The sequence below is a fragment of the Pezoporus wallicus genome, unplaced genomic scaffold (assembly GCF_028554395.1).
Source record: "Pezoporus wallicus isolate ANWC-B61680 ecotype Strahan unplaced genomic scaffold, APGP_CSIRO_Pwel_v1 scaffold_2584, whole genome shotgun sequence".
NCBI lineage: Eukaryota > Metazoa > Chordata > Aves > Psittaciformes > Psittacidae > Pezoporus > Pezoporus wallicus.
The window spans coordinates 7,930,677-7,947,812 of record NW_026642851.1 but is presented as its reverse complement, the minus strand read 5'-3'; the positions used below and the strand labels follow the sequence as shown (position 1 = coordinate 7,947,812).

At 38.6% G+C, this 17,136-nt stretch overlaps 1 protein-coding gene across 2 annotated transcripts in view; it reads left to right on the top strand.

Moving 5' to 3' along the window:
• Positions 1–17,136, top strand: part of NEBL (nebulette) — a 247,158-nt gene that overhangs the window by 102,691 nt on the left and 127,331 nt on the right. For both annotated transcript variants that reach the window (XM_057432781.1, XM_057432780.1), the window contains exon 4: positions 5,589–5,696. In XM_057432781.1, the coding sequence (XP_057288764.1) occupies positions 5,589–5,696 (108 nt within the window). The remainder of the gene's footprint in view (positions 1–5,588; positions 5,697–17,136) is intronic.

The window sequence follows — 17,136 nt, the reverse complement described above, 5'->3', positions numbered from 1 at the left end:
TCTCAGGAGATTTTTAGTTTTATTTTACTCTCTACTCTTTTTGTTTTTTTTTTTTTTTCTTTTAGCACATATCCCTTTACCTGACCAAGAACAGTAAAACAGGGGATGAAATCTTTAACCCTTCAGTCCCTTGTTTCAGCAAAACTTGTTCATCAGTGGCTTTTTCAGGAACCCATAACTCCATGACATCCCTAAGGAATGCCCAACCTATAGCTTACAGTTCATATAAAAATCTCAAGGACAGTTTAGTCTGCCCTGTGGGCCATTCTGAGTTCCTGCATTCCCAATGGCTGTTCAGATTTGCTGTTCAGATTGAGTGACAGTGCGAGGACCATGTTTTACTGCCATAGAAGCAGTGCTTGAGCAGATTGGGTACAGTTGTTGGATCTTAGATGGTATTTAAATGTACCTTAAATATGAGCAGGAGATAAATGGGATTTAGGGCTATGGTCAGTGTTAGAAGACAGACTGTGCCATGAAGACCGAAATTTAGCATTGTCAGATAGGATACTGTTGAGGACCCTTCATAAGAGGGCTTAGCTTAACGGAAGTCGTACTGAGTTTAGTCTGAAATTGTTCTTTACATTCGATTTACCTGTAAACATTTTTTTAGTTATGTTCATAAAACCTTGATTTACAGTATAAATTCTTAATTTGTCTTGCCTTTAATTTAAGGAAAAAAATAAGTCAAAGGAAAATCAACACACATAGGAAGAAGCAGATCCAAACAAAGGTATCTTTGCCAAGATGCACCTCTAGGACCTGTACTGTGGGAGAGGATTTCTTGCCAGTCTGTGAAAACCAGTGTATTAGCAGATGGTGACCTTTGGGAAGTAGCTGTATGTGCTGGGCACAGAAGGAGCAGATGGCTCTGGGCGAACCTCAAATAAAACATACTGAAACAAATTCATAAATATTCAAGGTGCCGTAAAGAGTCTAGGTCTGTGAACATTCCTCTTAGGGCAAATGTGGTGTGACGGGTCCCATCCTCTCATTCTACTCTGCTTCATCCTTCCTTGCTGAACATTAGGCATGAGGATGCCATAGTCTGTGGGGTTATGCAGTGCATGAGAGTAAGGAAAGGGGATATTTTGGAAACAGATTATTGGCACAGTTACCTGGTCTGTACAGGGAAGTGAAGAAGGGGATGTACAGGAAACCAGCTTTGACACTGTCTTAGCTTGTGGGGATTTAATATTTGCTTTGTACTGGCTGAGTAACTTTTTGAGGTAGACATGGAATGAAGAATGTTTCTGAGGCCATCATTATTCACAGCTCTCCAGTGATGATAAGAGCATGAGGATCTGCCATGCTGAATTCTTGCTCTGCCTTTTTTTGTTTGGTGTTTTAGGACTCATCTTTTTTCAACTGATATGTGCTTGTGTTCTTGTAAATGGGTCTGCACTAGAGGTAGGTACCAAAAAGCCCAAGAGAATAATCACTCTTTTAGGCGCCATTTATATTTTCCAGGAAAAATAAATCTTATTTTGCTAATAGGTGGCTTTGTTGCCAAGTACCAAGTATACCTGCAAAAACAGACAAGAAAAAGAGCAGCATTTTCCATTTTCTCCAGCATAAGATGTTATATATGGAGTAAGATGGACCCTTTGTCCTTGGCTGTTTCATGCTGACCTCGTGAATAGATTTTCACAATGCTGTCTTTGGGCCTGTCAAAGATATCTTGCTGGTGTCATGACTCTGAGAAGTTTGTTAAAAATCTGTTGGATCACTTAGTCCTTTCACTGTGGGTCTCATGAAGTTTTTTCACTTAAAACTTTTCATTTATGATGATTTATTACTGTTTTATTTCTAATGTTTATGCCACACATTGTTTCCCCAAGGATCAATTTTTCAGGACAGCCACCACTGAGGGTGCTCTGCATTTGTGAGACTGCACTGAGTTTTGAGCCAAGAGAGATATATTATGAATCACTGGCTGGGATTCTGGTGATGAGTTGCTAAAAAGCATCTTTGTAGGAAATGACCGCATTTATGATTCAGTCATTAGGGGTTATAGACGTTTCCATTTCAAAACTAAATTTCAAGGGTTCCAGTTTGTTGTGGGTTGACCTTGGCTGGCTGCCATGTGCCCACCAAGCTGCTCCCTCACTCCCCCTCCTTAGCAGGACAGAGGGAGAATATATGATAAAAAAAAAAACCTCGTGGGTCAAGTTTAATGGGAAAAAAAGCAAAGGCTGTGCAAAAGAGCAAAGCAGAAAAAAAGGTTTATTCTCTACATCCCATTAGCAGGCGATGTCCAGCCACTTCCTGGGAAGTAGGGCCTCAGTACAGAATGGTTGCCTCAGAAAAGAAATACCTTCATAACGAATGCCCTCCTCCCCCTTACCTGTTGATGCTGAGTACGACGTTTTATGATGTGCAATATCACAGTTTGGATCAGCTATCCTGGCTGCGTCACTTCCCAAGCTCTCGCCCACCCCCAGCCTTCTGGCCTTTGGGTGAGGTTGGGGAGACAGCCTTGATGCTGTGCCAGCGCTGCTCAGCCACATGTAAAACATTGGTGTGTTATCAACACCATGCTAGCTACAAATGCAAAGCCTAGCAGTAAGGCTGCTGTGAGGAAAGTTAACTCCACCCCAGACAGCCCTGGTAAGCACTTAAGTCGTTCATTACAGTGATATTTACAGCTCCTATACAGAATAGTCTTTTCTACTGTAAATTAGTTTAAAGCAATTAAATTGCATTTTAATCCCTGATTTTGTAGTAACTCATTTTTTATGGGAATTTTTAAACTATCTAAAACTGGAGATCAGTCAGCAGTTGTTTTTTCACCTCTTCATTCACATCTCTTCTTGATATTGAATAGGACTTCTTTTGATCCAAATTCTGAATAACTGATGGCATCTTTATTATTTGATATTTTCTGAAATCTGAGTTTTTTTCTTTTTTTTTAACTTGTGCATTTAGTGAGCCACATTTCACTGAACCATGGTCTTCATGAAACATTACATTTCTTTGTGATTTTTATAATTTAAAACTACTTTTTGAAATTGGATTGCAAAATTCAATAATGCACATATTAACTCTGCTAATATTTAAAATGCTTCTAATGATTTCAGAATAGTTGCTCTGAGGGATAACCCTAACCTTACTCCTGTGAAGTGACTTATTAATAGAGAGTTGGAGCCCTTTTTATCTGACTGAAGGATTAAAATAATGGGAAGTTAAAACTGGTTTCCCTTTCTTTTCTTCAGTTCCTTTGTAAGATGAATAAAGGTCATTTGAAGTTAATAGCCGGTACATTTGGAACTAATAACAGGAAATGATCTTGCCAACAATAGGTGATCTCTCTCAGGGGCTGGGCTGAACCCATTTCTCATTGTAAGAGATGTGTTCCCTTGCTCTTAATTCTGGTAAACTTTAAGCAGTAAGGCTGAACATTTCCATGTCAGCTGTTTGCGTCAGGCCAAATTTGGAATTTTTGTGCCAAATACACAGCTGTTTCCAAGGCTGAGACTAGAATAAACTTTTATTCACTTATTTAGGGCTGAGGAGTTGAAGCTTACTGAGATGGAAGAGGCTTTTGTGTTAGACATGTGTCCTTGGCCATGGAAGTCTGTCCAGGTTTGGTAAGGTTTTGTATGGCTTCAAATAAAGAAAGTTCATATATACTCATAAAACCTCTTGCTTAGCACCAGGCAGTCTTGGAATATTATGTCCACCCAGTATGTTTAAGGAAGCCTCTGAGAGTCAGTGGGAAGATACAGAGCCATTTGGTAGAAGTAAAAGGAGATGATAGGCAATGGAAAAAGTATATTTGAGAAAGGCATTTGAAGATAAAGGGGTTTAGCAAGAAGCCATGGAGATTTGACTCGATTAGTTTAGAAGCTCAGAGGGAGACAAAATGATATCTGATAATGGTGATCAAATGGAAGGAAGGGTGCCGAAGAGTTGAACCTGGGGAGATGAACAGAAAGGCATGGGTCACCAGCCCATGCTTTCCTCAAAAGCTTGAGTGGAAGTGATGTTTCCTTAGTCTTAGGGTGGTATGAAAAGAATATACTTGTTTGAAATCTGCAGTCATTTGTGTACGAAATTCAGCTAGCACTGAAGGTGGAACACGGGGAAAATGGTAGTTTGTTGCTGCAGTGATGTACTGCAGTGATGTACTGCAGTGTCTCAAGGATTTGTATGATGTGCCTATGTGTGAACTGTACACAATATAACTATATACACTAAAACTGCATTTAAAGAAAAGGTAAAGTTTAGGAACTTATACATTGAAGATTAGGATAGGCAGGACAAACTGTTACATAGCCTTGTGAAACTTTACTTTTGTGATCTAGGGATACTTTTTCCATTAATCACCATCATAACATTTGAAAGCCAACCTCAAACTACAAGTTTGGTGCATAAACTGAATGTTTGCTTGTTATCAGTTGTTTAAAGGAGAATACTGTTTTTATACTACTGCTCTCTCATGTGTTGCAAAATCTGGACATGTGTAGTAAATAAAGCAGGGGACATAGGAAGTAAAAGGAAGTCGTTATGGATAAGGTAGCTGAACCCATGCATGGAGATGCGGGTCCCAACACTCTTTGCTACAGAGTTTTGTCCATGGCTCAGCAGTGACTGCATGTTTTGCGGATTTCATCTTGTTTCTTTATGCTGAAACTGAGATCCTCTAGACTAATTTGCAAAAGTACTGGGTATTTATACAAGTAACTTAAGTTCATAATTTGAACATATTCAAGTGTTAGGAATTTGAGAGCAAACACCCTGAGATGTGTGTATGTTTTTGGAAATTAAGCTTTTTTCACCTCTGTTAGCAGGTTGCTCTAGAAAGGTAGATAATGCCATTCCTACTTTCCAGGGTGCATTATAAAGATTGATTAATGACTGTGATCAGAGCTATAAAAAGTTCCTGAGGAAACTAATATCCCTGCCTTGATGATAGGATTTGAATAGTCTGATCTGAAAAAGGATACAACCACATATAGAACCATCTCTGCTGTCCAGAATAAAGCAGGGGGCCTTGCCAAAGAGTAATAGATGAGTACGTGATTAAAGACAATCTCCTAATGTGTATGTGCAAGAAGGAAAACTTAAGCTTGTACAGTGAGCAGCCATTCCCTAACTTATGAATGTTTAACTTTGCAACATTCTAAATACTCTTTTAATGCAGCAATTTTAAAATGTATAACTTATGTTTCAACTGGGGACGAGACTGGTAGACTTATATAGAGAGGCTGAAATGCAAGTCTGTGCATTTAGAAAACTTCCAGATTTAGTTATAGCTATTGTGTGAAAGTAAGTGCTTGCTTGATGCTCCATTGGCATTTGCAGTTCTGTGGTTGCTACTCTGAGAATGAAATGACTATGGATGGTGATCTTCCCACACTTGCAGTCCATGTGGAGGTGAACCCATGGCACTCTGGAGGAGGCAATTGCTTGGGTACTGCAGAATTTTGTCTAGTTGCTGCCTATCTTAGCTCATGGATGAAGGCAGGCTTCTCCTTTAAGGGCTGAAAGCCTTTCACAAGTGCTTTATTTACAGTGAAAAAGGATTGCTAGAGGCACATTGTGGAAAATGAAAACAACCCTGTTCTGTATTTTCTATTCTGTAGGTAAAATACAAAAGGGACTTTGAAGAAAGCAAAGGAAGAGGGTTCAGTATTGTGACCGATACGCCGGAGTTACAAAGACTGAAAAGGACTCAGGAACAAATCAGTAATGTATGTGACTGCCACCTAAAGTGATTATAGATGGAGAAATAGTGTGTCTAAGAAAAGGCGTGTTTGTTGGTGTTTCTGATGAAGTCTGTGAGAGTGAAGAATCTGATTTTGGTGACCGATTTGTGTATGTCAGATTTTGAAGTGCGTGTAACCTTATGCCATGGACTTGTACAGCACATTGGCAATGTGTGTTCACCTCTCCAGCTTTCACCAAGTATGCTCACAGTATTTTCTGTACTAAAATGATTTGACACACTCATTTTTATAGATTTCCTAGCAAGTAAGGATACTTTTGTAACTATTTACATGTAAACTGTATAATTTATATAAGCTATAAAGGTTTGTCTTTTTTTAGCAGGGGCTGTCAAAATTAGCATAACTGGCAAGACAGAGATTTTTAGAAGCAGATAATATTTTGATGCTCAGTTTTAAAAGAAAATACATGTTCTGCAAGATGAGAAAAGAACATCAGATAACAAAACTTAACCATGTGCTTCATTATCTTAAAGCGTGAATGCAGAATGCTTTCAAGAGTGTTTTTTTTTAAAGTGGGACTTTTTCTGACTTATGTTTTCACTAGAAAAGATATTTATTTATATCATGTTCCCTTGCAGCATGCTTAACCTACTGCATGATGGAATATTGGGTAATACATAGTGCAAGTTATGGTATGTGTGAAATAGGTAGAAGCTAGTGTGAGATAGCAATGATACAGAAGCAATATCAGTAGCTTGTCCTGGCTTCCATCCCTTCTTCAGCTGCAAGAACTTGTCTCCATAGATTATTTTGTAAACAGTTTTTTATCATTCCTTGTAGTAATAAAATAACATCATGGAATCGGATCCACCCAGTGTAAGTATGATCAGAAGAAAATGATGAGTTTATTTACTTGGAAGAAAATTCTTTCAGGTAGAGATGTTATTGTAAAAGAAAGTAATTGAATGATACTAGTTTATCATAGCAATGGAGATGTATTATTCTTGCTGAAGCATTCATCAGTTAAAATTTTGATGTCCAGAGCTGGTCTTTGAGGTGAAAAATTGGGGCTCGTTTCCTGTCCCCTTGGCCAGTGGGGAGGACAGTTAATTTAAGAGCTGTGCAAATGCTCCTGTGTATAGATAAGATGAGAACAAGAGCACGTACCTTATGTTAATGATGCGGATAACTGAAATTTCTGGTTTGTGAGAGAGAAAGATGAATTCTTCAGAATGGCAAAAAGCATGGCCATTAAGACTTCCATCTGGGATCTGGGAAACTTCAGTGAGTACCTGGTTTTAATCAGCTGTATTTTTTATTCAGACCAAGAACTTAAATTAGGTCCTCTCATGACCTACATAGCTTCTTCAAGCAAGAGTGATTCTTTTGTGTGGGGTAGTTCTGGAATGCATCAAGGAGATGAAACGAGCAATGCTCTGATGAATACTTAATCCCCTGCATGGGTCTGCTTTCTGAGAAGCTGAGAGGAGTACCCTACAGCAGGCCTATGATACTCAGTTTTGGATATTAGCATGGCCAAGAAATTTAATTAGCTCACCCAAGCCCAGTATCCTCAACATCAGAGTATAGAATAGTATGACACAGGTCACTTGCATGCATTTTCTCTCATTTTTGTTCAAAGCATATTGGGTTTTCTGTTGTGGGAAAGGGGGAGAATAAAAACAAGCAAGTAGTTTTGTGAAATGGGAAAGAATATTCTTCCTACCTCTATTTTTGACGGGGACACCGGGGTTTCCCTTCTAGCAGATCTACTTGCATATTTTATAATGCTGTCTGGCTCCTGCACCAGATATATTTATGTGCCTTTTCAGACCCAGAAGTAGATTTTTAAATGTGAAAAGTGTTTTTTGTGTATCCTTCCTCCCTCGTGTTTTTTTTCTTGGTGGTTGGATGTACCACTCCTGTTCCTTCATTCCCAACCACCCAGTCTTTACAATATAGATTTGTTCCATCCAGTCCTAACAATACGGAGTTGTTCCATTCAGTCTTAACAATACAGAGTTGTTTTCTTTTCTTGATGTATGTAGCTGATAGAGATTCCAAGTCATGGACTCTATTAGAAATAATTATCTTGAAGGTTAAAATTGAAATTTAAAATGTGCATGATAAAAGCAATTGCATTTCATTATGCTTGCGCAAAAGGAATAATTTGATTTATAGCATTATATCCTAGAAAGATAATTCTACATAGGCTACAACTTGAACCTAATTAGAAAACTCCTGTATTATAGAAATGCATTCCACACAGAGTAGTTTCTGTATTTATCAGATAAACGGTATAAGACATGGACTAAGGATCTATTTAAGGTTTCAAGACATTGAAAGGTAAGCACTTTAATAATTCTAAAATAATTTTACTTTTCATATATAACAAAATGGAAGAATACTAATATATATATTTAATTTTCAGTTTTATTTTGATTTCACCTGGAAGTATTAGAAACTTCTCAAAGAGCCCTATTTGAAACAAAATTGTAACAACTTCATTGAAGGGTAAGTGAGCACAGTTAAGTGTTTAGCTTAAGATAAATAACGTCATAAAACGTAAATAACAGTATCAATGTTATTTAGCAGAAATCTTTGTAAAATATTGTCTTTTTGTTCTAAGATAAGTTTCACAGCATACATGAATATTATTGCAGTCCTCCAACTTTTTGAAGAATGCTATCAGCGTAAACCTTGGGTGGTAAGAGTGAGGGGAGTGGGAGGAGAGTGTGTTGGATTTTGGTTGCTGTTTTGCCACCAGCAGTCCTGAACACTAGACCAAATCTGTGGAATTTATTTTGTGCTTCGATGGATGCATCAGGACCAGAATGGATTTTCATAGAAAAGAATGAATTTTATTCCAGTGCCTAAAAGCTTAATTCTGCAGATGTACAACATGCTTGTTAGGAAGTATCATAAAGCCTCTCCAGGACGTGCAGGTTCAGCTGCCCAAACTACAAGTATTACAGCTTCTTACCATTTAGTTAGCTTAAAAGGTGTAAACCACACATACTAGCATGCTGTAATGTAGGGAAGGCTGCATAAACTAGACAGCTTTTTTTGCTGATGAGTTTGCAGGATTTTTAGCACCTTTTGCGTGGCCAAGCAGGCATTTTAAAGTTTAAGTAATTTTTACAAATTAATATGTGTGAGAATATTTATAGTTATTATAAAAAGAATGTATGTTGGTAAGTATAATAAAAGTTTACTAGTATTTTTTCAGTTATTCCAAATATAAAATAAAGTATAAAATTTCCATCACTTCTGCTGCAGATGTCACTGTTTCTTGGCACTGAATATGTACTTAATACACGCAAAATCTATATTGTTCACACAGAGAACTGTGCTAATTTTGTTAAAGGACCTTGTAGTGTTTTCTGTCTACTTTGAACTTTGAGAGGATTCTCTTTATGAAAGCGTAAATTATCAAAATGAAAAAAATACCATGCAATTTTATAGGTGATTTTGCTTATAAGCTAACTGTAAGCTGATTTTGCAAGGAAAAAGTTAAAATGGCAAAAGGAACAGAATAATTAAAGAAGTTGGAAAAGGTCTATTTATCTATCAATAAATATCATAACACATGGCTAAATGAAGAAATGGGAACTCAATCTAATAATATTTCCTTTGGGGAAATGGAACACTTCCAGCAGTTTGCAGCAATGAGCTGCAGCTTACTGCCACTTCACTTTTAGGTCCAGATATATGGCTTAAAGTATGTTTTATCCTATGTAAAATAAGTTGCTCTTTCTTAAATCTGTTCCTGGTAAATGTCTTCTAAGTATAAAGCAAAACAGGTGTCCATATAAATTGATGGAGTGAGAAGCTTTCATTAAGATAAAGGCCAGTGCTTCCATGGTAGAGGTTGCTGGCTTGGTTGTATGGCTGGAAGGGTGCATGGAAGCTTTCACAGTGGCTGCCCTTATTACACTGAGAGCCCATGTAAGTATTTCTCACTCCCATATTGATGCTGTATGAGCATAAGTCATGTGGGAGCAAGAAGTGGTGCACATCTGTGCCCTTCTTCTCTTTGAGGGCTAGCAAAATGGAGTCATGCAGTTCATTTATATGTATGTGACTTGTTTCCCCGGAGGTTTGGATTGTATGCAAAATGACAGCTGTAGCTGAAGGTAAATAAAGGAAAATGAGAATGCAGGTTAAATTGGTTTATAAAGCACATTTCCAAGGTATCCTATTTTGGTGAAAAATTTAGAAAGGACAGTGGGGTTGGTAAATAAGAGGTCACTGAATCACCTTGAGGGGCTCTGTGTGTGTGTGTGTGTGTGTTTGTCTCTCCCCCATGTACCAGGAGCCTGTATTGGATGCAGAGAGAGAGCAAGAGAGCATGAAAATCTTGTAACATTCTCAAAAACATTGTACGTGAATTTGAATGAGAAAGGCTGTGTACTCATTGCCTTTAATGAAATATGGAGCATGTTTTTCTTTTTTCGTCTTTTAATTTGTTATTTTTTTATTTTTAAGTATCAAGGATCATATTTTACCTCCAGTTAAATTTATACAACTCCAGGGGAAGCAGCAGAGGACAGGAATTCCTTCATAATTTGAATTAACTAAACACCTGTTTTCTGGAGAAAGAAACAAATGATAAGGAATTGCATACTACTTCAGACGTGATATTAATGTCTTCATGTAGCAACTAAAGGAGGAAGTTAACAACTTTTCTTCTATACTTGAGCACATCTGCACGTCTAAAATTAGAAATTGTCCCTAACAGACATTGAGCTATGTATGGCTCCATATTTAGAAGCTGTTGACTCAGTTGTTCAACCTGTTTACTTGCTCAAATATAAAATGGTCCTTTAAATTGCCAAAACAGATTGTAGAGAAAATTGGCAGGAGAAGATGTTAACAGCGAGGCCCAGAGCTCCATTTGTAGGATTCACAGCATACAGCCTGCAGATATTCGTCTCTAAGGGCTTTTTTCCATTCACCGAATCCAAGTGAAGGGGAAGAATAGCATGTAATGAAACAAGAAAAATTGACAACATCATCAGGATCTGCATTTCACAAAACCAACCATGGCACATCAACGAAGAGACTGGGTAAGCATGTTAAATCACGCACAAAAAGAGCTTATACTGTTCTAGGCAATGGTTTGTTTTGTCACTGCTTCTGAAGTGATTCACGCTCTATCTCACTGTCTTTATATTCCTAAGCATGATTTTTTGGTTGCTGTTTCATTTGGAAAATATGCTTCTAATCATATATGATGATGGTGTCTACTAACATAGACAGAATAGCACTTGCTGACTAGTGTATGAAGTGCCATTAGGCATGGAAGGCTTGGTGCGCTATGGTATCCAATAGCCTTCTGCTCCTGTTGATTCCTCTGGCAGTTTAACATGAACTACAACTCCAAGAGCTATTCATTATTTGGTATGCTGCAGGCTTAATTCCACACAATTGCATTTCAGATGCACTGTATGTAACTCATGATTGAGCATCTAACAATTGCGTTCAACACATATTTTTTCTGGCTGGAAACTAGGAGGTTTAATTTGTCATTCCGTTTCCTAATACAGGCATATCTCTGTGAGAAGGTGGAGTTGCTGCTGTGCTCCTGTGCAGTGAGCATACATGCACAGTCATGTCCAACCTTGTCCCTTTTCTGGATTTATTAGAAATCCTTATTTGTATAGATATACACAAATTGAAATTCTGAGAAGCTCCAGGTCCTTTGACTTTCTAGTATTTCTGCATTGAAGTTTTTGGCTTCTCATTTTGAGTAAGCAGAAATAATTCTGCCTTGTGCTAAGTGAGCTACGGGTAATCCTCGAGAATGCATTTCAAACCTCAGTGTACATTCCACTTAAAAAAAGAAAAGCTTTCTTAATGGTCATCAAAGTTTTATGCAAAGTTAGAAAAAGTATTAAATTAGCCCCTATGTATATAAATTCTTTATCTACACTTTCAGTAAAAAGTCTTAATTTATTTAATGGCATACTGCTTTGCCCACTTCTTCCTTTCTTTGATGGTCTTCCTTTCTTAATCCTTGTGAAATAGCTCCCAGTGTGTGGGAAGAAACAGTATTTTTAGACCCTAAGATGGCAAGGATACTTTTTGGAATGTCAAATACTCATTACAATTATTACGTATGAATCTGTCAGTACAGTTGGAATTGAAAAGTACTGGGCAGGTGAACTTTCAATTTGCAGCATTAGAAAAGTCAGTCACATTAGGTCGTATTCTGTGGGGTAGTAGAACAGATGTTCCTAACACGGTGACATTCTTCATCTGCCCAAGATCAGCTTCCTGGTACAGAGTAGAAAAGCATTAGAGTCTATCAGTGACATGTTGTGAGACTACTTTTATTGTAGCACAGGTGGAAAGATGCATAACTCTTCACTAGAATGAACAGAAACAATTTACCATTTAGAAGCTGGAAAACAAACCCCTGCCCAAGAGAAGCAACTGCATTTGGAAGAACTGCTAGCATTAAAAACAGAGTTTTATAATAGGTGTTAGTGAGTTGTTTGAGCTATTATATTCCATAGTGCCCACAATAGCATTAGATGTGTAAATTCAGATAGGCATTTGGGCAAGTTCATTGAAACACTAACCCCAAATCTGTACTGAAGTTCTGGTAAGCTACTAATGTGTGAGAGAAACACCACATCAGCAAATTGTGTAAAATGGAAGTACTTGTCTGTCAGACACAAGTCTGTTTGGACTTGAATGACACTTGACCTTGGGACAGTTTATGCTTAGGGAAGTCTCTCTTTCAGCAGCCCCACAGTGAGGATGGGTAGGTGATCTCGAAGGAATCGTCACAAATGTGAAGCTGAAGCTGTCCTCAGAGTTGTAGGGGGAAATATTTTAGGTTAAGTGGATCTCTGGTAGTCAAAGCAAGCAGATGTGACGCCTACGTGTCTGCCTCTTAAATGGTCTTATTCCATCTGGCTTTATTCTATAGGATCGTTTAGAAAAAAATCTTTTCTCCCTCTTTTTTTTTTAGCAAATTAATATAATACATATTATTGTGGTTTATTAAGTTTCTTCTAGGATTTCAGAAGCCTTTTTTATAAGCTTGTAGAAGAAATTGCTGGAAGTATTGTTTCCTTCCATATCGCTGCTTTCTTATGAAATTAGTTGATTACAAAGGTTATAGAGTCATTCTGATGTTAAAATACATCTCAAAGTTTCAAAAAGTTTTCAGTTTTTTTATTTCCACAGGGAATAGTATAGCCTTTCTGATTCTAATTTAAATAAATAAATTTGGCAGGATGACTTTAACCTTGCTTGCTATATTGACAAAGTGAATTGTGTGGGGGAAGCAAAATAAGCCATCCAGAAAAATCCTAAAAGGCATGGATTTACTACATTGTGTTAAGTGGGTCAACTCATGCCTGAGAAATGAGTGCTAATTGTAAACTGGTTGCAAAACTGTACACTTTAAGTGGAATCGAATCAAGTGATAACCTGAATATTTTGATAGAGATATCCTATCATGCTTTTCTTTAGAAAACACCAACAAAGCTGAGCATTACAGAGGAATAATTAAAACATTTGTTTGTGATGCATTAAAACAGTGTAATTGAACTCCAAAATCAAAGGCATTTTATTCAGTTATGTTACTGGCATTGGTAAATTTTAAGTTGAACCTCTATTTGATTAAACCTGTATTTGCGCTGATTGTTACTTTCCATGAGATATACACTTTAAATCAATAAAAAATGCTCTGTTTCTCAATGATCAAAATGTCCAGTACCTCTTGGGCTTTTTCTGGTTAAAATAATAATGAAATAGAGATATCTAGTTAGGAGGTATGAAATGAAATTTCTGCTTGTTTCATCTTCTCTTTATGGTGTAATACTCATATTGCAAGGCAAGGCTTCTTTGGTTGAAGTAGTGACGGTCAATGGCAGCCTGGGCTGCAGTGACCGTGAGATTGTGGAGTTTAGGATCTTGTGTGGGCGGAATAGAATACCTAGCAAGGCCACATTTCTGGATTTCCGAAGGGCAAACTTTGGCCTCTTCAATCAATTGCTAAAGGAAGTATCATGGCAAAGGGTACTAGGTGGTAAAGGGGCTCAAGATAGTTGGTCAGCATTCAAGGACCACTTCTTCAAAGCTCAGGATCAGAGTGTCCCAATGAGTAGGAAGTCAAGTAGCGGAGCCAGGAGACCAGCATGGTTAAACAAGCAACTGCTGGGCAAACTCATGCGGAAAAAGAGAATCTATGGATTATGGAAGGAGGGGCTGGCCACTTGGGAGGAATATAGGACAGCTGTTAGAGGATGTAGGGAAGCAATTAGGACAGCTAAGGCCTCCTTGGAACTTAATCTGGCAAGTCGGGTCAAGGACAATAGAAAGGGCTTCTTCAAATACATAGCAAATAAAACTAACACAAGAAGCAGTATAGGCCCACTGCTGAATGAGGTGGGTGCCCTGGAGACCGAGGATATAAAGAAGGCAGAGGTGCTGAATGCCTTCTTTGCCTCTGTCTTTACTCCTGCAGACTCTCCCTGTGGGACCCAGATTCCTATAGCCCCGGCGTGAGTCAGGATAAAGGAGGAGTTTGCTTTGGTAGATGAGGATTGGGTTAGGGACCAGTTAAGTAATCTGGACATCTATAAATCGATGGGTCCGGATGGAATACACCTGTGGGTGCTGAGGGAGCTGGCGGAGGTCATTGCTGAGCCAGTCTCCATCATCCTTGGTAAGTCATGGGAAACAGGTGAGGTGCCTGAGGATTGGAGGATGGCAAATATCATGCCGGTCTATAAGAAGGGAAAGAAGGAGGACCCGGGTAATTATAGACCGGTCAGCCTTACTTCCATCCCTGGGAAAGTGATGGAACAATTTATTCTTGACACCATCTCTAGGCATATCAAGGATGAGGGGGTTATTAAGAGCAGCCAACATGGCTTTACCAAGGGGAAGTCATGTTTGACCAACCTTATAGCCTTCTATGAGCAAGTAACTAGGTGGATGGATGATGGTAGATTTCAGTAAGGCATTTGATACTGTCTCCCACAGCATCCTTATAGATAAGCTGAGGAAGTGTGGGCTTGATGATCAGGTAGTGAGGTGGATCAAGAACTGGTTGGAAGGAAGAAGCCAGAGAGTTGTGGTCAATGGGGCAGAATCTAGCTGGAGGTCTGTGACTAGTGGAGTCCCTCAGGGGTCGATGCTGGGACCAGTGCTGTTTAATATTTTCATCAACAACCTGGATGAGGGAACTGAATGTGCCCCCAGCAAGTTTGCTGATGATACTAAACTGGGAGGAGTGGCTGACACACCAGAGGGCTGTGTTGCCATTCAGCAAGACCTGGACAGGCTGGAGAGTTGGTCGGAGAGGAACTTGATGAAATTCAACGAGGGCAAGTGTAGAGTCTTGCATCTGGGGAAGAACAGCCCCGTGTACCAGTACAGGTTGGGGGCTGACCTGCTGGACAGTACTGAAGGGGAAAGGGACCTGGGGGTCCTGGTGGATAGGAGGATGACCATGAGCCAGCAATGTGCCCTTGTGGCCAAGAAGGCCAATGGCATCCTAGGGTGCATTAGAAAGGGTGTGGTTAGTAGGTCATGAGAGGTTCTCCTCCCCCTCTACTCTGCCTTGGTGAGGCCGCATCTGGAATATTGTGTCCAGTTCTGGGCCCCACAGTTCAAGAAGGACAGGGAATTGCTTGAAAGAGTCCAGCGCAGAGCTACAAAGATGATTAAGGGAATGGAACATCTCTCTTATGAGGAGAGGCTGAGGGAGCTGGGACTCTTTAGCTTGGAGAAGAGGAGACTGAGGGGTGACCTCATCAATGTTTACAAATATGTAAAGGGTGAGTGTCAGGATGATGGAGCTAGGTTTTTTTCAGTGATGTCCAGTGATAGGACAAGGGGCAATGGGTGTAGACTGGAGCATAGGAGGTTCCATGTGAACATCAGGAAAAATTTCTTTACTGTGAGAGTGACAGATCACTGGAACAGGTTGCCCAGGGGGGTTGTGGAGTCTCCTACATTGGAGATATTCAAGGCCCGCTTGGGTAAGTTCCTGTGTGATGTACTCTATGTTACCCTGCTCTTGCAGGAGGGTTGGACTAGATGATCTTTTGAGGTCCCTTCCAACCCTTAGGATTCTGTGAAAGACATCAGTAATTTAAGAAACTACTACATAATATTCAAATATACAACATACCATTTCATGGACTTCATTTTTAATCCACAGTAATTACTGTATCTTGTCAACAGGTGCATGTGTTACAGGAATAAATGTCTAGGTCAATAGGTACTTGTTTAAAACTCTGAACATCCTAATTGTAGGCTAAACAGCTACGTAAATGTGAGCAATAAATTGACAGTTATGCTATTTACACATTTTGCTGCAGTGTTGGCTGTATTGCACATGCCTCTTTCTATTGTAGTTTGTGAAATGAAAAATTCCAAGCTGTAATGAAGAAAACTATAAAATTAGTTTTGTGGCAACTGTTGTAAGCACCTACCTGTCATCTGACTAAGGACTTGTGTCTCTCTTTAAACACTAATGACTTCAAGACTAAATCAGCTTCTAAGTTTTATGATATTTAAATACTTTTTTTCCTGCTTTGTTACTAAGCAACTAAATAATGACAAGACCCCAACAATTTCTTTTTCCTGTATCACTTGAATATATTTAAGCAGTACCAAAACCACTCGTTATTTTTAATGAGTACTTATTTTTGAAGCCAGTGTTTTTTACATATAGTAAAAAGATAATGAAAATAAAAACTCTTCATAGTAGCTCAACTTGGGAGCTAATTAAAATGAAGCTTTTAGAATGAGAAAAATAATTAGCTAGAAAGTTGTGAAGCAGGAGTTAGTACCTCCAGAGATCCTTGTGTAGTTAAATGCTTGCAAGAAAATTATAATTTCTAATTTCCTTGTTTTCCTATGTTTTCCATTACCTGCTTATCATTTCAGATTTAATTTTATCTTATCTGATACTTTTTTACTGTGCATCAGTTGCTAGGGCAGCATCTTAGGCAATAAACCTCCTACTGAAGAACAAGATTCTTTGCTTCCTCTAAAGCTAATATCATCTTTAATCTTGATCCCTGAAGATTTGAGTGTCTTACCCCTAGGATGCTCACAAACTTCACTGACCTTGACATCAGGGTATCTGGTCCTCTGTGGCACTCAGTTTTTTTTTTTTTTCATGTTAACACATATGTCTGTGATTTCCTTAGCCTGTTGGTAGACAGTTGTGACAAAGCCAGCACTGTAGTAAGCATAATGGTTAAACTTCTTAACCATCCTAACACAAGAGGGGAAGTAGCAAAAGTCTGTACGTGATGTTTCTGCTGGTGATGACAAAGATCTTGGTGGATAGGATTTTACTTTTCCCAGAAGCAATAAGAGCAACACAAGTATTTCTCTTGATAATTATTCAAATAATAATTTAGTTATGGAAATGCTTGTGTACTTTTTTGAAAGGTTCTTTCTCTGTCTCACACCAACATAATCT